Source organism: Galeopterus variegatus, unplaced genomic scaffold (genome assembly GCF_000696425.1).
Source record: "Galeopterus variegatus unplaced genomic scaffold, G_variegatus-3.0.2 Scaffold5334, whole genome shotgun sequence".
Lineage (NCBI taxonomy): Eukaryota > Metazoa > Chordata > Mammalia > Dermoptera > Cynocephalidae > Galeopterus > Galeopterus variegatus.
In genome coordinates this window covers 37,023-56,096 of record NW_007731445.1, presented here as the reverse complement: position 1 = coordinate 56,096, position 19,074 = coordinate 37,023, and the positions used below count along the sequence as shown (strand labels likewise).

The 19,074-nt window shown below is 54.8% G+C and overlaps 2 protein-coding genes across 2 annotated transcripts in view; one reads left to right on the top strand and one right to left on the bottom strand.

Annotated features, from left to right (window-relative positions):
* Positions 1–6,172, top strand: part of NGEF (neuronal guanine nucleotide exchange factor) — a 43,289-nt gene extending 37,117 nt beyond the window's left edge. The window contains exons 8-12 of the mRNA XM_008589262.1: positions 751–914; positions 1,353–1,508; positions 2,717–2,796; positions 3,554–3,658; positions 5,178–6,172. Coding sequence (XP_008587484.1) covers positions 751–914; positions 1,353–1,508; positions 2,717–2,796; positions 3,554–3,658; positions 5,178–5,368 — 696 coding nt within the window. The 3' untranslated portion in view covers positions 5,369–6,172. The remainder of the gene's footprint in view (positions 1–750; positions 915–1,352; positions 1,509–2,716; positions 2,797–3,553; positions 3,659–5,177) is intronic.
* Positions 6,173–8,314: 2,142 nt separating this feature from the next.
* LOC103604691 (chromosome unknown open reading frame, human C2orf82) lies at positions 8,315–14,834 on the bottom strand. Its single transcript, XM_008589265.1, has 2 exons — positions 14,710–14,834; positions 8,315–8,517 (listed from the first exon to the last, which is right to left on the bottom strand). The coding sequence occupies exons 1-2, from the start codon at positions 14,780–14,782 to the stop codon at positions 8,315–8,317; spliced, it is 276 nt and encodes a 91-aa protein (XP_008587487.1). The 5' UTR covers positions 14,783–14,834.
* Positions 14,835–19,074: the final 4,240 nt, after the last annotated feature.

Here is a 19,074-nt window from a genome sequence, read left to right as displayed (position 1 = left end):
ACACAGGACACGATGCCCACACACATCACACACAGACACAGGCACACACACACACAGGACATGATGCCCACACACATCACACACAGACACAGACGCACACACACACACACACATCACACACAGACACAGGCACACACACACATCACACACAGACACAGGCGCGCACACACACACATTACACACAGATGCCCACACACATCACACACAGACACAGGCACACACACATACACACAGGACAGGACACACACACACATCACACACAGACACAGGCACACACACACACATCACACACACACAGACACAGGCACACACACACACAGGACAGGATGCCCACACACATCACACACACACACGCGCGCACACAGGACCGGATGCCCACACACAGGGACACACTGAAACATAGGCACAAGCTCCTATGTCGAGAAGCCCATGTGGCTACATATGCACCACACACACACGCACACACAGACACAGGCACGCATGCACACATACGTACAACACACGTGTGTACAGAGACTCACACACTGGCATACACACTCTCACGCCGTTTCCCGCGTCTCTCCAGGACTCGTGCGTTCATCCTCCCACCGGGGCTGTGTGTGCCCGGCGCTGGGCAGGCAGCAGGGATCACGACAAAGCCAGCGCAGTCCTCACACGCTGCTGCTCATCATATTCCTCGAGTGGGGGGACTCGGGAGGGTGTGGAGGGCACGGAGGAGGCACAGCCCGTCTGACGCCCCCTGCCCCGCAGTCGGTGCCCATCATCTCCCACTCCCGCTGGCTGCTGAAGCAGGGCGAGCTGCAGCAGATGTCGGGCCCAAAGACGTCCCGAACCCTGCGGACCAAGAAGCTCTTCCGCGAAATTTACCTCTTCCTCTTCAACGACCTGCTGGTCATCTGCCGGCAGATTCCCGGGTGAGTTGACTGGCCTGGGGAGGCGCATGGGGGCGGGACAAAGCTCAGGCTTTGGGGTCAGGGCTAAAGGTGCTGTGCCGTCGTCCGGCTTTGGGCCTCCAGGCAAGTTTACTTAACACTCTGAGCCTCAGTTTCCCCTAGTCAAGTGGGGCTTTGCTCCCAGGGATGTGGAGAGTCCAGCTCAGCATCTGCACATGCAGATGCCCAGTGGAGTGGCAGCTGTTGTGGTTACAGGGCTGACCCCAGCCCACCATCCACACCCTGGGGTGGGTGCTGTTCTGGGATAAGGGAGCCAGGCATTCCCGTGGAGGCTTCCAAAAGGAGCTGAAGAGTGGCCAGAGCTGGGAGCCAGTCCAGCTGGTGGTCCAGGGGGGGCTCTCCTGGGCCCCCCACGGGCCTCCTGGGACTGACATGCCTGCCCTGCCTTCCGGGCCTCAGAGACAAGTACCAGGTGTTTGACTCAGCCCCTCGGGGCCTGCTCCGGGTGGAGGAGCTGGAGGACCAGGGCCAGACGCTGGCCAACGTGTTCATCCTGCGGCTGCTCGAGAACGCCGACGACCGGGAGGCCACCTACATGCTGAAAGCATCCTCTCAGTGAGTGCCACGTGCCGCCCACAGGCGCCTCTGCGTCACCTCTCTGTAAGGCCTTATCTGCCCACAAGCCCATTCCTAGTGGAACAAGGCCCCGAGGCTCAGCACACACCCTTGTGGGGGCGACTCTGTCAACACGCAGGTCCCATCCTTCCTTCCTCCAGGACCCTGCAGCAGTAGGGTCTGGGCTGGTAGTGTTGGGGTTTGGGGCCCCATAGGAGGTGGCCACACATTCCTGGGGGGGTGTGTGAGCACACGTGTGTGCCTGTTCCTGGGTGTGTGTGTGCACATGTGCGTGCCTGATCCTGGGTATGTGCACACATGTGTGTGTATGATCCCTGAGCACGTGTGTGCACCTGCTCCCGGGTGGGAATAGGCACGTGTGCACCAGGTGGGAATGGGCACATGTGCACGCCTGATCCCAGGTGTGTGCACGTACAGGTGTGCACCTGATCTTGGGTGCGTGTGTGCACATGTGTGCGCCTTTTCCTGGGTGTGTGCACGCACATGCATGTGTCCTTCGGGGCTTCAGACTCTGGGCGAGTCCCTCTTTTCAGATGATTCTTTACAGCCCTGAGCCAGGCTGTAAAGAATCCATCCTCCTCCTCCCCTGCCTGGTCACGCGCTGTGTGGCCTCAAGCTCATTCCTTCACCTCTCTGAGTCTCTAAGCAGCCAGGACACCCTCCCTGCACCCAGGGCTCTCCAGAAGGACAAACAAGATAAACGTGGGAAGAGATGCTTTGTGAGCTCCAGAGCCTGGAACTCCCTCGTGTCCTGCCGAGCCCCCTCTCGCCTCCCCTCCTGTCCCCCAGCTGCCCCTCACCCACAGCTTAGCAGGTGTCCTCTCTTGTCAGGGCTCTGGCGTGGGGGCAGCGGAGGGGTGGGAAGCTGGAGCTGGCTGTGGAATGTGCTTTTGCGAGTGGGATCTCATGGAGGGCTTACCTCGCTGCCTAACTTGTTAAAAGCACCTCAGGGAAGATCGTAAAGGGCTCCCCTTTCCCTGTGCCCCTCTGCTGGTTTCTGTGTTGTTTTGAGCCCTCGGAAAGCCCATTCCTACAGCACCACTGGGCTGGCCCTGACGTAGCCTTGGTGATGCCCAGGATGACAGATGAGGATCCCCAGTGGCCACTTGCTGGGAGCGTCACGCCGTGTCTTTGGGGTGGGTTTTCTGTTGCTCTGAGATTGGGACACTGTCCTCTTCCTGTGCCAGGAGTGAGATGAAGCGCTGGATGACCTCACTGGCCCCCAACAGGAGGACCAAGTTCGTTTCGTTCACATCCCGGCTTCTGGGTAAGTGGCAGCTGGACAGGTGGCAGCTTGTGGCGCGGTGCTGCCTGATGGGCTAGGCCTCAGCTCCAGCGCCCTTTGTGCTCTGCCTGAGAAGGATGTGCTTCCTGAGTCGTGGGCATTCTAGAGGCCTGCAGGGCCCCCAGGAAGCTGCCCCTGCCGGCCCCAGGTCCTGCATACTCACTGGAAGCTTAGTGCCCGACCAAGAATGTCGGCTGCCCAAGCTCTACGAACATTCGGTGGTTAATGCAGAAACCAGCAGTCTCCAGGTCTTAAGTGTCAGGCACCACCTGGACACCAGGGGGAATTTCGGCCTAAACCTCTGTCGGAGTTGCCAGTTGTCTGAGAAGCGCATAAACTATAAAGGAGCACAAGTCCAGCGCCTTATAGAGAAGCTGCTGACTTTGACCCTGTGCATCTCCTGCTGACCACCCAAAACTGCCCTCGGGACCACACCCCAGGAACCAGAAGTTCCTTCTGAAGTCTAAACTAAGAGCCACCTCACAGCCTACAAGTCCCTGTATCCATGTAGTTTTTCCCCAGAACTCCTGGCTGTTTTCTTTGGAAACAAATCCTCCTCTTCCTCAAATGAACCCTTTTTCAGTTGCTGGGAGTTTGTTTTCCTATTTTAGACAGGGCTGGGCCGCCTGCCGGCAGCACCGTTCCCGCTAGCCACTGGGTGGGGCCCAGGGCATGCCTGAGTGGGGACGGGGCAGGTGACGTGGTGAGGGGTGTGCCACATCCCTGTTTCCCTCATCAGACTGCCCCCAGGTCCAGTGCGTGCACCCGTACGTGGCCCAGCAGCCTGACGAGCTGACACTGGAGCTCGCTGACATTCTCAACATCCTGGACAAGACTGAAGACGGTGAGGCCTGGTGGTCCCCCCATGCTCCCCAGCAGGCTCTGCACTGGGCTTTGCCCAGCCTGGGGCAGGAGGGTGAGGCAGGGTCTCGGCCCGTCACAGCTGGCCAGTGGCAGCCTGGTCTCAGTGCTGCCTACACACTCTGCCCCAGCACCCACGATCTGGCTTCCTTTGGCCTTTCCCCAGAACCAGAGAAAGGATTTTTTATCAGTGCCTCTATTTTCCTCCCCTAGAGCTGTGAGGTCCCACCTTTCCCCCTTTGCAGTGGGCGCAGCCCAAGCAGGTGGCTCCATGTCCCCTTCCCCTTGGATGGCCCTGGCCTTGGCCCATCACAGTGGGAGGGAAGACAACCAGGAACATCCTGACCCTGACCCCAGGCCCCACATTTGCAACAAGCTTCCAGGTGAGTCCTTGACCACCAGGTCCGGAGCCCCATGTGGGCCAAGAAGCCAGCCCCGCTGATGGCATCAGTGCCAAATGAAGTTGGCTCCCAGCCCCTACAGAATTTGACATTCATCACCTTTCCGGGGTTTTTTTTTTTTTTTTTGTGGCTGGCCGCCATGGGGATCCAAATCCTTGACCTTGGTGTTATAACACTGAGCTCTAACCAAGTGAGCTAACCAGCTAGCCCCCCATTTCCGTTTTAAAGTCAGATCCCTGTTTCCGCATTAACTGCTCCTGATCAAAAGTGTACAAAAGCATCTCCCTTTTCCATTCCCTCCTCTCCTGCCAGGTCCTGGCTAGAAGACCTCAGGCTGGTGATCTCCAGGGAAGGCCATCTCCACTGAGTCCCTCTTGTGGGCTGAGTTCCCAGAGTCCTAGGGGCTATCCCCCCCCTACAGAATATAAACAGCCTGACACCCCTTCCTAATGGACTTGTAGAGGGCATGTCCCAGGCCCCTGGAACCCCAGGTCAGGAGATGCCACAGATCCAGCCGCAGGCCCTGGGCAAAGACATGGTGGCCTCTGGGAGAGGGAGGAGGCAGAGAAAGCAGGGGAAAGAGAACCAGGCCACTCTGTGACTCCTGGTGTTGGCCATTTCATGACGGCCACCCTCAGCTGACCACGCTGGCCCTCAGTAGGCTGAGACTCTGGGAGGAGGAACTGCCCAACAAGAGGGTGATCTCAAAGTCCAGGTCGGATAATCAAGTGGTTAGCCTCCATCCCCACTGGCCCCTTGGATCCCTCTCACTTTGGGGGTTCTTCTGGCCTCCTATAGGGCAGCCTAGGATTGCTAAGGTTCTGGAGTGAGTTCCAAAGTAAGTGCAAAAACTCATGGCACAGAGTGCAGCTGCTTCCATCCACCAGGGCCTCGTCCTGTGCACATGTCCATATGCCACTCCAGCTTATGGGGGGGTAAACCCAAGCTGAGTGTCTCCATCAGGGAAAGGCCATGGGACTCCTGAGTGTCACTCAACTTTGCTCCCCACACAGACAGAAGCCCTGGCTGGGAGGGAGCCTCACCCCAATGTGTGCCCCTGCCCTGTTGAATACCTGACCCTCTCCACCCCTCCCCATGCAGGGTGGATCTTTGGTGAGCGACTGCATGACCAGGAGAGAGGCTGGTTCCCCAGCTCCATGACTGAGGAGATCTTGAATCCCAAGATCCGGTCCCAGAACCTCAAGGAATGTTTCCGTGTCCACAAGATGGACGACCCTCAGCGCAGCCAGAATAAGGACCGTAGGAAGCTGGGCAGCCGAAATCGGCAATGACCCCTACCTGGGCCGCCAGCCTGGAGGAGGGATGTGGTCGGGCAGGAGCAGGGCCTGGCAAGTGACCCTGACAGACGGTGGAGGGCGCTGGGGAAGGGCAGGACAGCACCAGCCCCGGCAGCAGGATGTGCCTCGGGTTGCCCACCCCTCCTCCCTGCCACGCAGTGAGTGCTCATGTGTCTTGGCCCTTGGCCCCTCCCTTCCTCGCTTGAAAACTGGAGAAAGGGTGCCCACGTCTCTCCTGACGCATTTGTAAACAAGAAAGTGTATTTTAAGCAGTATTATGCCACCTCTCTCTCGTCTCTTAGAGGGGTGGAGCAGCTGGGCATGCTCCAGGGGCCTTCCCGGGACTGGAAGAGGCCCCAGACCCAGGAGACCCTGGCGAGGGGTAGGTGGAAGGTGACAATGATCCCCTGCACGTGTCCTCTACCTTGGAAGCTGTTAGACTCTACCAGGCACACAGATGAGCTGCCCTTGGTCTCCGACTCACAGGACTGAGAGACCAGCCGCCTTTGTCCACCCGTCCCCGTGCCTCTGCCAGCCTCTGGCTGCACGACCAGGCCTGCTCTGTGGCAGGCCTACCAGAGCTTGGCTGAGGGCTCGTGCCACCTCTGGCTCCCTGATGGGCTGGACGTAACTTGTGTCTTCTGTCCCTTTAAGGAGCTCAGGTGTTATATGGAATGAATTGGTCACTGCATCCTGTTATCAGTTATGGTTCTGAGAAAATCAAATATCATTTTTGGCTGCATTAAAAGAAGCATCATGTATAAAATAAAGGAGGTGAAGTTCTATTCTTTATTGCCATGATGCACACAGGAATGAGGTGTTTTGTTCTGTTAGGGAGAGGGGAGACCCTCAGGGCCAGTGGAGAAGGCATGTCCCAAAGGAGAGGGTCTGGGAGACTTCCAGAGGAAGGAGCAGCCAAGTTCAGGCCTCAGAATGGGAGTGGATTTGGACTAACACTTGTGGAAAGACTTCAGAAACAAAATGGGATTATTTGAGGAAGTTGGGGAGGTGCTTTTGCTGCAGTGGAATTGAGAACACAGGTTTGGAAGACCACAGAGGCACTGATGTGTCAGTGGGCAGTGGTCTCACAGGGGACCTGACCACAGGCCTCATGGCTAGGACTTCCTGTCTGGCCCAGATGCTGATCTTGGGCACTTTGTGCCTTCTGTGGTAGCCAGTCACCCAGAAACTGCAGCTCCTCCCCGGCCCAGCTGGCCCTTACACCCATCCCCTACTGCCCCACACCACCCCATTCTGTCCTGGAGTTTTGAGGGAAACACTGCATGCCTGGGACCATGCCATCTGCCAGAACATTTTCTCCACACCAGAACAGGCCTTTGATTTAGATCCTGGGGGACTGTAGCATCTCCCCACAGGCCACCACACAGCTCTTGGCATCCCCGAGGCCTCGGACCCTGTGAGAATCTGCGAATCCCTGAAAGGATGCGTCCACCTGCAACACTGTGGTTAAATTGGGAGGGAGAGACCCACGTCCCAGCACAGAACTCGTGCTCTTGGGGCCTCTGTGCTGCAGCCCCATGGGAGCACCTGCTCCCCGGTCCCCCAGGAATGGGGGAGGGGGAGAGGGATCATTTCTAAGCTTGGAGGGCTCTTGGGGGGGTAGGGGGTGGAGACAAGGAGAGGGTGGCCATTGGTCCTGGCCCTCGCTTTCTGAGGCTGGGAAGCAGCATTTGAGTTGGATCATCTGCTCTAAGAGGGCTTTGGCTGCTCGAGGTTATGTAAAGTGAAATAATTTGAGCAGTTTGGTGAAAATTGGTCCATTTTATAACGCTCCTTTATAAGCAGAAACTTTTAGCCTCGGTGTGTTTTGGGGAGACTGCTGGAGTGGGACACTAAATGCAGACTCCACTGGGGCCTGCGCCTGCCGCCGTGTATGTCACAGGCGTGTGAGCACCACCGGGCTCATCCAGAGTGTCCAAGAGTAGAAACCGGTCCCTGCAGCACAAGGTGCCATAGGGAGCTCAGGGAGCTCAGGGAGACCGGAGAGCCGGGAGCAGGAGGAGCGTCCCCGTCCAGCAGCGTCCGGGTCACAGGGCTCTTCCCGTCTCTCCAAACCAGACGACAGCCCTGGGGGTGGGCACGGAGTTCCGGCTTGGGAAGAAGGGCAGGTCGGCCACTACTTTAAATCTAAGTTAGCAAAGCTATGCGTCTTGCCAAGTGTGGAAGACAGAGTGCCAGGGCCAAACTGGGCGGGTGGGGAGTGTGCCCGGCGGATCCTCGCCCCTCACTCAGCCCCCAGGCTCGCGAGGTTGCAGTCGGGACAGTGACAACAACCGAGCCCGGGTGCCAGGCCTGGAGAGTAGAGGGGTCCGCAGATGAGGACCCCGCTGCCCGAGTCAGAGTCGAAAGACGCCCCCTCCCCCAAAACCCGCCGCCTCCCGCCACCTCCCAGCCCGGCCTCAAGGAGCGGGGCGGCGGGCCCCCGGCAGGCGCTCGCGGCCCCCGGCTTCTCCCTCCCTGAACGCTCCGCGCGGGGCGGAGGGGCCGGGGTCGCGCTCCCGCCCGTAATAACTTCGTATAGCATACATTATACGAAGTTATACGAACATAGGCTGTCAGAATGGGTAAAACAACATGCCTCAAATATATGCTGTTTACAAGAAACTCACTTCACATATGATAGGTAGGTCAGAAGTAAAACGATGAAAAAAAAAATCACGCAAACAGTAATCAAAAGAAAGCTGCAGTAGCTATTTTTATATTACACAAAGTACATTTCAGAGCCAAGAAAATTGCCAGTGATGAAAAGAGACATTACATAATAGTAAAAGAGCCAATTCACCAAAACAACATAATAACCCTGAAGGTATAGGAACCATTCACAAAACTTTGAAATACATTAAGCAAAAACAGATGGAATTAAAAGGAGTAATAGACAAATTTATATAGCTGCAGACTTCAACATTCCTCTCTCAGTAATCAACAGAAAGAATAAACGGAACCGCCCTGGTCCAGCCGCTCCCGCGCTGTGCTGTCCTCCGGACCCGGCGCGGCGGTGGGGGCCGGGGGACCGGTGACCGCGGGCTCCTGGCCCAAACTGGTGCTCTCCGCCGGGCCTTCTCCCGACGGCAGCTCTGCGGGCTCGTTCCACAGGGTGGGCGCGGGCTCCTGCGGACCCTCGGCTGCAAAGCCAAAGATAGGGAATGGGGCCCAAGAGCCAGGGCCGACAGGGACGTCGCCCCCAAGGGTAACCAACTTGGGGGCTGCTATGTGCGGGGCTCCAGGGCTCAGCAGTACACTTGCCCTCCCATTTCACAGGCGACGCACCCGTGAAATTCACTCAAGGCCGGAGGCACGAGTCTGTTGCCCAGAGCCCCTACTGCGACCAGCCTACCTGCAGCCCCTGTGAGGACAGATTGATTGTGGGGGAGGAGGGAGGTGGGTTAAGGAACCAACAGACCCTCAGAAAAGGGCTGCAAGAAACTGCGTTGGCAGCAGAGCTTCAGGGCAGCTGAAGCAGGGTGACATGGGCCCAAACCCCAAGACTGGGCAGGGGCTTGGCCTCTCCTATCTGAACTGCAGGGCTGCATGGGCCTGGGTGAGGTGACACAGTGAGAGACCCTCTGCCCCCACAGGGCAGAGACAGGGCAGCCTCCACCGTGGGGAAGAGGCTGAGAACCAGGGTACCTGCCCGCCCCAGGACCATGAGGACTCCACTGCTGCACAAGTGGAGTGGAGTGGAGAGGAGAGGCCCATGAGACCTGGGGCACGGCCAGCCCTTCTTCTCCTCTTTGGCCCTAACCTGGACAGTCGTGCAGCCCACAGGACGTGGGGACCAGCCCAGGGCAGCTGACACCAGCATCTTGTTGCCCCCTGAAGGACAGGATGGAGGGTGGGCAGGGATGTCTATCGTCAGAGTAAGGGGACCACCCACACAAGCTGGGGCTCAGTCAGCCTATCAATCTCTGTGCAACCTTTTCTGCAAGAGCCCTCTGCCCATGGGTTTGGGAGTTAGCAGGGTTTCCAGTACCCAGGGACCCCAGAGAGGAGGAAGGAAACATTCTCAGGTCCTGCAGGAAGCCCAGTATGTGAGCCTTCAGGATAGCCCAGCCTTAGCCCCACCTTGGCCCCAGCCAACCCATGCCAGTGTGCTCTCCCCAGGCCCACCCCCAGGAAGACTGGTCTTAGGAGTCATACGTCACCATCCCAGCCCTGGGCCCATCCATCCTTCCCAGAGGCCCCAGAAATGCAGCAAAGTTCAAGGCTGGGACAATAGGCAGGCTCTACGCCTCTCCACTTCAACCCGACCATCTGACATCACAGCTCTGGCAGGGTCAGGGCCTGCCCATGCCCTACTCTTCACTGTGATCCAGGGACATACAGTCTCCAGGCAGGTCCTTAGAATGGGGTTAGTGGGCATCATGATACACCATCTTGTTGACTCCAGCTACTCGGTGGCATGGGAATGTTATCCCTACTTAAAAACCAAGGCTCAGAGCCAGCCAGTGGCTCACTTGGGAGAGAGTGGTGCTCATAACATCAAGGGCACAGGTTCGGATCCCTACGGATCCCTACATAGGGATGGCCAGTTAGCTCACTTGGGAGAGCGTGGTGCTGACAACACCAAGTCAAGGGTTAAGATCCCCTTACCGGTCATCTTTAAAAAAAAATCCAAGGCTCAGATTAAGCTCAGGTGGGCCGTGGTGGTAAGTCCTGGGTTGATCTGTAGCCCCTGGACAATGCAGTAACCAGTTGGTGCTTCCCAAGAAACACCCAAGTTTTACTTCTGTTCATGCAGCCCCAGCCAGCCGGCCTGCAGGTCTCTGGGGCACGTTTTGTCCCTGCAGGCTCCATCCCTGAGCCTTCCCCAGGGCAGGCCCCATGCACACCCTGCTCCCAGGTTCACCAGCTCCCAGGGAAGGGGATGCTCAGAGAAGACACAGAGGTGCTTCTGGGGGTTTCTGCCAGTGATACCCATCTAGGGCAAATGAGGAAACATCAGCCAAGCCCAAGCTCGGGGTGACTTTTAATATAAGTGGGCCTTTCAAAAATATCAGGGTCAGAAAAGACAAAACAAGGTTGAGGAATTGTTCCCGATTGGAGACTGAGACAACTAAATGCACGTTGTGTTCCTGGATGGGAAAGGGAGAGTCCTGCTATAAAAGACACGTGGGATCCCTTGGTGCAATTTGCAGAAGGCTGCAGCTTAGCACTGCGCATGTTCGTTTCCTGGTGTTGATAACTGTCTTGTGTGTAAGGGAATTTCCTTGTCCGTAGGAAGCATTTGGGGGCAAAGGGGTGTGATGTCTGCAACTTACTCTCTAATGATCAGCATTCAGATGGGTAGATAGAGAAGAGCAATGTGGCAAGTGGTGGTGACTGGTAAATCTAGGTGACATATCTACTGGAGTTTACTGGATTATTTATGCAACTTTTCTGTAAACTTAAAGAGATTTTCACAATAAATTTTACATCCCTGAGTCCTCAGGCCCTGCCTCTGCAGCTCTGCCAGCCTATCACATTCTCCCAAGGTCTGAGGCTCAGCTTGCCGGTAAAGACCACTGGCACATTCCCCAGGGCTTGTCCAAGCCAGAACCCCTTTTCGAAAAGGACCCCTGTGGAAGAAGACCCTCCACCTTGGGGCAGAAGGCTGGTTTGTGCCCACTCCGGGAGGCTTCCCTCTCTTGGGGCCCAAGGCTGAACTGTAGCACTGATGCATGGCTGCCATCACAGGCTCCCACCAACCTCAAAGACCACCCTGGGAGGAGGAAGAGGTGACCTAGCCAGGCCTCCCATGTTGCAGCCAGGGAGGGCAGGGGTCTGCAGCCTAGCAGTCCCCATGGAGGGCTCCAGGCACCAGGCATGCTAGCCTCAGGCTCCCAGGGGCTGGGCAGAGAAAAGGCCTGAGTGTGTCCCTCACTTGGCAGCCCTGAGGGCTGGGCTCAAGGACTGCCTGTCTCCCCAGAGAAATGGGCAAACCACGGGCCCCTGCTTGCTCGCCACACACCCAAAACAGACTGGCAGGCAGGCACCTCCCTGTCCTATCACTCCCAGGCCTCTGGCCAGGTAGGCCGCTACAGAGCCACTGGGTTCCAGGCCCAGCCAACTTGGGTGGTGTCTGCAGGAATCAGCCCTGAGCTCAGAAGGAGGTGACAGGCCCCAGAGCACCTATGAAGGCAGGGCGCACTCCCCAGAGCTCACCCAGCACAGTGAGCTGCCACTCGGGGGGGAAGAGTCACCCTCTGAGCAGGGCAATTGTGAGGCACACCCCGAGACTCAGCTTCTCTCTGCTGCTCCCTTGAGAAGCCTCAATGCCCCCCTCAAGACACACCCATCCAGCCCACCTCATCCCTTCTGTGTGCACCCCTCCTGCCAGCTAGGTCCCTGCAGCCTGAGGGGCTGGGCCTATTGGCTTTCAAATCAGGAGGGCTGGGGCCTACCCTAGCTTCATCCTGCTCTCGCCACGGGAGCCCAGCAGCCTGGCTTCACACCCAGCTTCACCTTCCTGACCTGTAAAGTGGGGGCTCAGCCCATGCCCCTGAGGCACCTTGCACAAGGAGCCCCTCTGGCCTGGGGGACACATCTGGACACAAGCCCAGCTGCTGTGTGTGCCTGCTGTTGCTGGCCGTCACAGGACACCCTGGAAGGCTGGTCCAGAGCTCATCTGCATCCAAGAAGCCAGGACCCCAGGGTCCAGCCAGCTACAAATGCAGGCTGGTGGCCCAGTGGCAGACACACAGGCCCTGAGCCACAGCCTGAACTTGGCCACCAACCCGCCAGCAAGAGGCGTGGCTGCCGTGGAAGGGCCAAGGCACTCCTACCCTCATCTGTATTTCTCTGCATTTTCTAAATTTGCTGTAGTAAGAATGAGAAACAAAGCTTAAAGGCAATAGCCCCTCATCCCCCAAAATCTGTCTTCCTGGGAAGCCAGGAACAGAAGCAGTTGCCAGCCAGTTGGCCAGCAGGAGGCCCTGCCCAAGGAGGGGTGAAGATGGGAAAGAAAGGCCGGGCTAAGGGACACGCTGGAGCAAAGGTGTGAGGACAGAAGCCACAGGCACGTCAGGTGAGCGTGCACAGGCTCAGTGACAGAAAGTGAGCGTGGAGAAAGGGTAGGGCCACAGAGGACCCCAAAAACATTCCCTCCGCCTTGGCTGTGATGAGGCCCAGACTCCATGGACCAGAGTGAGCAACTATGCGCTCTGATCAAGGCAACCTAGGGAAGCAGGGGCCTGCTTGTGCTGTCACAGCCTGGCCTCCGAGGGCTCTCCCCCAGCCCCGCCGCCCCTAGCTGCCCTGCCGCCCCTAGCTGCCCTGCCTTTCGGTAAATAAGTTTGTTCAACGTTCAGTCTTAACCACAAGGGCCTGAGACTAGGCGCCCATGCTCACAGACAGCCTTTGTGCAGGCCATGAAGGGCCTTTTCATCCCTTGGACTGGCCTCCTGCCCACCCGCCCAAACTGGCCTGCTCCCCCCTCCCCCCCGTAGCTGCGGCCACTGCACCCGGCGGGGAGGGCAGCAGGCCAGGCCTGAGCCTCAGCCCACAGGGCGACTCCGTCCCCTCAGGTCTGCTGCAGGACCCCAGCCCATGATGCAGAGGGCAGGGGGCCTGCCTGGCCTTGGACACACCTGCTCAGAGCATCTAGTCCAGGGGTGCAGTCCTGAGAGCCTCCCAAACACACTTCCTCCAGAACGGACAGAACAACAGTCAGAGCCTCAAAGACCCTGGGTGGGGTTGGCAAGCTCTGGCCCCCTGCCTGCCGGGCCTGCCTGCTTTTGGTAGGACACATGGAGGGAGACGGGAGGGGAGGCCAGGTGAGGTCCTGGCTGTCCCTGAACATCCTGTGACTGCAGACGAAGCCAATGCACCCACATTGTGTATGTACAGTCTAACCCAGGAGCCTCTGGTTGGCGGCCTGGGCTGGGAGAGCTGGCTGCACAGGGGCAGGAACCTGGACAGGAGCCACCAGGCATCTCAGGCCCCAGGGCAGGCAGGAGCCAATGTCCTCACCTCCACCCATGTGGACCACCTGGTGAAAGGAGCAGTTTCATTGGGGTGAGGGGAGCTGCCAGGATCACAGTCCCAAGGTCCAGGCAATGGAAGATGCCACCCTATGCTGGTGGGCACTTCCCCAATTGCTGAGTGTACCACACTCGCCTGCCAGCTGGCACTCCTCCCACCTGAAGGGAGGCTGGGTGCTTTTCCAGCATGCAGAAGGAGGTAGTTCTGCCCTGAGACCACCCTGGGCTTGGTGGAGGGGCTGGGGATGCTGAATATACATTCCCCTAACATTTACTGAACGCCAACTGGATGCCTGTCCTGTCCTGAAAGCTCCACATATCTGAGCTCGCAGTTAGGCCTCCTAGTCCCTGCAAGGGAGGCAAGGCATGGCAGGCATCACATCCTACAGATGAGAAAGCACAGAGAGGTCAAGACACAGCCAGGTGGGGACCAAGCCAGAAGCCAACCCAGGCCACAAGCCTCTTCCTGGGCCGTGAGGGGGTTGCACCAGACCTCACGTCCCCCAGCAGCTCTCTCATGACAGAGGTCCATTCCCCTCCCTCACAGATCCACAGACACCCCAAACACCCAGGCTTCCGGTTGCCTTGAGACACGCTCCTGGGACACAGAGGTAGGTTGCCCTTCGGCCCAACTCCTGGCCAACAGAGCTTGCTTTTCTTCCCAGAGCAAAGCCTGTCCATGAGCCTCTGTACCTTTTCTCTCTCAGGCCCTGAAGGCGGCCTGAGCCAGCCCCTCCCAGTGCAGGGCCCCTGGGAGCCTGCTGTGGGCCTCCCTCTCACCAGACCCCAGAACTTGGCATTTTAGCCTCAGTCCAGAGCTTAAGTCCAGCGCTCATGGTTTGTGGGGGGATCTCAGGCCCTGTGCTCTGAAATTTTTCCCAAAATGGGGACAGTACCTGGGTCTTCATCTTCCAAGGACATGGCAGGAACCACCAGGGAAGTGTTTGCAGGGTTTGAAAAGTAATAAGCAACGGTTCCGTGGTCTTCTGTAGGGGCCCAGGGGACTCCAGCCCCTCAGCCACTTGCCCTGTGCCTGGTGCCCCCTCCTGCCTCTCAGATCTGGAAGCCTTCAGATTTAGAGTGCTAGAGTAATCCCCCAGAGAGCTAACGGTCCTGCTTCCCAAGACACCCTCCTACTTCAGAGGCCATTGTCCCTGTTGCAAACATTCCCTAAGACTCCATCCTCCGCAGCTGCTGCCAGCCGGTCTCATGGGATCTCTTCGCAAAGTCACCCAAATGGCCATCCCATCTCCTATGAGGAGCTTCCGCCCCAGTGGACATTGGAGAATTTGGTCCCAAAGTAGTTTTGGGGACTGGGAGCTGGTGGTAACAGAGCCAAAGGCCTGTGCCCCTTACCTGTAAGCACTGCAGGGGCCAGGACCCCCGAGACGAGCAGCAGTGCCATGCGCAGGGCCACACAGGATGCCATCCTGGCTGTGAGCGAGTGTGGCTGGCGAGCGGGATGCACAGAGAACTGAGCTGGTGAAGTTCAGGGCAGCAAGAACGAGGCATCAAAGGGCTGGGAAGGGTTTTCGTCAATGCAAACTCTGTCCTCCTGGGACACCGTGCCCGCCCCCCACACGCGCACGCACATACACACACACACAAGCACAGCAAAAGCTTACAGAACAGACCTGCTTTCCTGAACTCGAGAGCAGCCCCACCCTCAGAGAAGGAAAGAGGAAATCGCTTGCGCTCTCTCACAAAACACACACACACACACACACACACACTCACTCACTCACTCACACACGAGGACATACACCTCCCACATACTCCTGCGCCACTGGAAGTGAGAGGTTTTCAAACTTCCCTGTGCAAAGAAATCACCAGGAGAACTTGATGTATGCAGATGCCTCCAGCCATTCTGTTTCAGCAGGTCTTGGACAGACCCAGGAATCTGCATTTTGATGCCTGTGTCCCAGGCTCTGGGAGACTTGTCCTTAGGCAGTTATCACTGAGCACCAGCTGGGCTCTTTTCACATTTGGCTTCTTCATGCCTGGCCAGGAGTAGGCACTCCACAGAGCTTGTTAAAGAAGCACTTTTAAAGCAGTTTCGATCCAAACATTCTGGCAGCTTTAAACTCATTAAGTGCCCTGCGTCCTCTCTTTTGTTCTCTTCTCTCCCAGTTCTCTCTGGTCCTGAGGCTTAAAAACACCACCCGTGTGCTCATGACGTCCATTTCCCCCCCAGGCCTGGCCCAGAACATCAGGGCACTGCTCATGCCTTCCCAACACCTCCACCCCTGCTCAGTCCTTGGAATCCCAGTCTCCCACCTTGCAGGCGTCCTAGCCACACCATTAAAAGTCACCAAAGGTCTATGTCTTTCCCTCCCCCTCCCCATCGTCAGAGCCTTCAGAAGTTCCTGCCGCTCCACACTTCTCATGGTTTCCCACTGCTCTTTGAGCAAAAAGCCAAACTAAGGGCTTGCTTTGGCCCTACTCACCTCCTCCACTCCCCTCTCTATGTTCCAGTCCACTGGCCTTGACTAGGTTCCTCCAACACACCAAACTTGATCCTGTCTCAGGGCCTTTGCACTTGCGGTCCTCTCTCCCAGAAAGCAATCCGTCCCTAAGGCTCCTTACATGGCTACTTCATTTCCATTCAAGTCTCAGCTAGATCAGTCAGTCCCCCAATCCACCCATCACATCACCTTTACTTCCTTCTTAGCACTTACATTTACATGAAATTATTTTTTCTCATTTTTTTGTTAATTTTTTGAGGAATAACATACTGTGAAGTGCACAAATCTTATGTCTACAGATTGATGAACACATATATACACACACACCTGTGTAAGCACCATTCAAATCAAGAGAACATACAAGCAGGGCTCCCTTGTGCCCCTCCCCAGTCAACACCCCCAAAAGCACTCTTCTGTCTTCTATTACCATAGATTGTCTACTCTTGCACTTCAAATAAATGTAATCATGTCCAACATTCCGATTCACCTGTGTGGTTGCATGGAGCAGTAGCCCATTCATTTTTATTGCTGAATAGTATTCAGTTGTATGACTGCGGCACACTTCATCCATTCACTTATCCATTTTGCCCATTTATTTATCCAGATCCATTTGCGTTGTTTCCAGGTTTGAGATTTTACAGATACAGCTTCTATAAATATTCTTGTGCATGTCTTTTTGTGGATGTAGGCACTAATTTCCCTTGGTTGTATATCTAAGGAAAGAATTGCTAGGTCAAGGGTAGTATATGTTTAGCTTCTGTAGATACTGCCAAGCAGTTTTCCAATTTATGTTCTTAGCAGCAGTATGAGTTCCACTTGTTCCATATCCTCACCAATACTTGGTGTTGCCCATCTTTTTATTTCTAGTCATTTCAATAGGTATGTAGTGGTATCACACTGGTTTTGTGTTGCCATGACTAATAAAGCTGAACACCTTTCCATAGATATTGACCACAGGAATATCCTCTTTTGTGAAAGGTTTGCTCTGTTTTTTCGCCTATATATTTATATATATTTTTATCTATATTTTAAAATTTTTAGGAGTAAATTTAAAATTTTTATTTATTTATTTTTTTTTTAATTCCAGATAAAAATCCTTAGTCAGATATATGTAAGGGTATCCCTTTGGATTGTTTTTTGGTATCTCCACCCTGTGACTATAAATCCCAGGAAAGCAAGGTCTGTTTGTGTTCACGTGGGCATTCCCGGAACCAAGCACCATGCTCGGCCACAGCAGGGGCCATCAGTTGGGCCTTCTGGGATAGACTTAACACTGAGCATTTTCTCACTTGCTCATTCATTCATTCATTCGTTTGCTCTCAGCACTTTTCTGTGCTCCGCAATGTAACATAGCAACATCACATCCTCACCTTTCTGTGCTCCGCAATGTAACATAGCAACATCACGTAGAACCAGATCCCCATCAATAAATTCTGTGTCAACAGGTCAGGAGGTGGTGGCTTCGGAGACAGCCACAGAAGGCTGGAAGTACAGGCTCCTGGATCCTCTTCAGGCAGCTGAACTTGGACACCAGGAGCCTAGTGGACAGCACTCTGGCCTCTGAGTAATTTCTGCCCCTTTAGCCTAGCGTGGTGGCAATTTCTTAGTTACAGTTACTAATTTTTAAGGTAATAACTTTACCTTCCCTCTTTTGCCCCTTCGGTCCTTTAAACATCATCATAATAAATACCTGTGTTTGTTGATAACACTAAAGTCAAGGGTTTGGATCCTTGTACCAGCCAGCCACCAAAAACAACAAAAAATACAAATACCTGTGTTAAACCTCTTCTGTTTGTACACCTAGAGTCGTCTCTGTTTCCTAGTCAGACTCTGACCAATACAGTACTTGGAAACAGATACTGAGAGATCTCTTTCTGGCTTGGTTTGCCATCCTGTTTGAGCTTGAATGCAGTGAACACCTCATTGCCTGTGGGAAATGAGACACTGATAATGTACGGCCTGCCACACATTGAGACTTGTGGTTATTGAGCAACAAGTGCCTATTGAAGACAAGATTTAAAGGGCCGAGAGAGCTGCACTTGACATTTATGGTGGTAATTATGATCAAAATGATAGTGAAGCAGACTGGCTACTTTTTACTGCATTGTGTGCTCAGATAGAAAATGACAGCCCAGGGCTTTACATTCTTCAGGTCAAGGCATGATCAGAGAACTAGAACATTTCTATGGCAGTCTTCAAAAAAATCTTATTTCTTGTAGCAACAAAGTATAATTAGCTGCAATTTAGGCCCAAAATTTTAATGTGCAGGTTGCAGAATTACAATGTCAAGGTGAATTCATAGCCTTGTCAATTCTCTCAGGTGAAATTAAGGTACTGATTAGGAAGGAGTGAGACCTTGAGACGTGGGATGGGGATATTTGGGTAGATAAAACAAGTCTAAGAATCACCCACCCACATACACATCCCAAGGCCTCCCTTGAAGAAACAGCAAGCACTTCTCCCTTATCTGAAGGGAATAGTATTTTGTTGTCTGAATGATAACCTCATCTGTTAAGTTCTCTTGCCAGAGGATGCCTGTTCTCAAGATTCACCCTAACACTCCTCATTGCCTCCATATCCATAATTAGAGTTAAATATCAGCATTCCCAGGGAGAACCAGCACAAAGTCTGACATGAGGAAATAAACATAAACTGACACTGTTGTTAACATGCGCTAACAATAGATTAGTAACTGAGTACCAAGTTAGTAAGATTTTGCTAATTTATATTAATAGAAACCTGGAGAATAAGTGTGGGAATGAATTCTAAGGTGCTAGACTGAATGGACAGGATGTGAATCAGCCACATGTATTGATAGTGCAAGTGTGCTTAGTGGAGATTCTGAATCCAGTGTTTCAGCTCAAGCCTTTAAGAGTAGCTCTGTTTGTTTACTTGGCTGACTCAAACCTAGACTCAATAGTAGCCTAGGTGCAATGAGATTGAGAAGCCTAACAATGAAAAGGCGAGACGCCACAGGCTTAGGAAGAAAGGAATACTGGGGTAGATTTATCTTAGGTGGCTCACATTCTCAGTAGGTCCCAAAGTACATTCTCTTTACCATGACATTGAGAGATGTGTTGATAAGATGACCAGCTTCTTTTAAAAGATATGTTTCTGTAGGCCAGGGTTCATGATAGGATCACTGATTTCAATGGGAATAATGTGATTCTAAAGCAGCAGAGGCCAAGTGGCAGCACTGAACTGCTAGAGGCAAAGTGGATGCGACCACTGCCATGGATAGCAAAGACAGAGTGAC

Coding starts and splice junctions, on each gene's coding strand:
- LOC103604691 (XM_008589265.1), bottom strand. CDS start 14,782: ATGGCATCCTGTGTGGCCCTGCGCATGGCACTGCTGCTCGTCTCGGGG. Junction 8,518..14,709: donor GGCCCCTGCAGTGCTTACAG/GTAAGGGGCACA, acceptor TTGGCTTTGCAG/CCGAGGGTCCGCAGGAGCCC.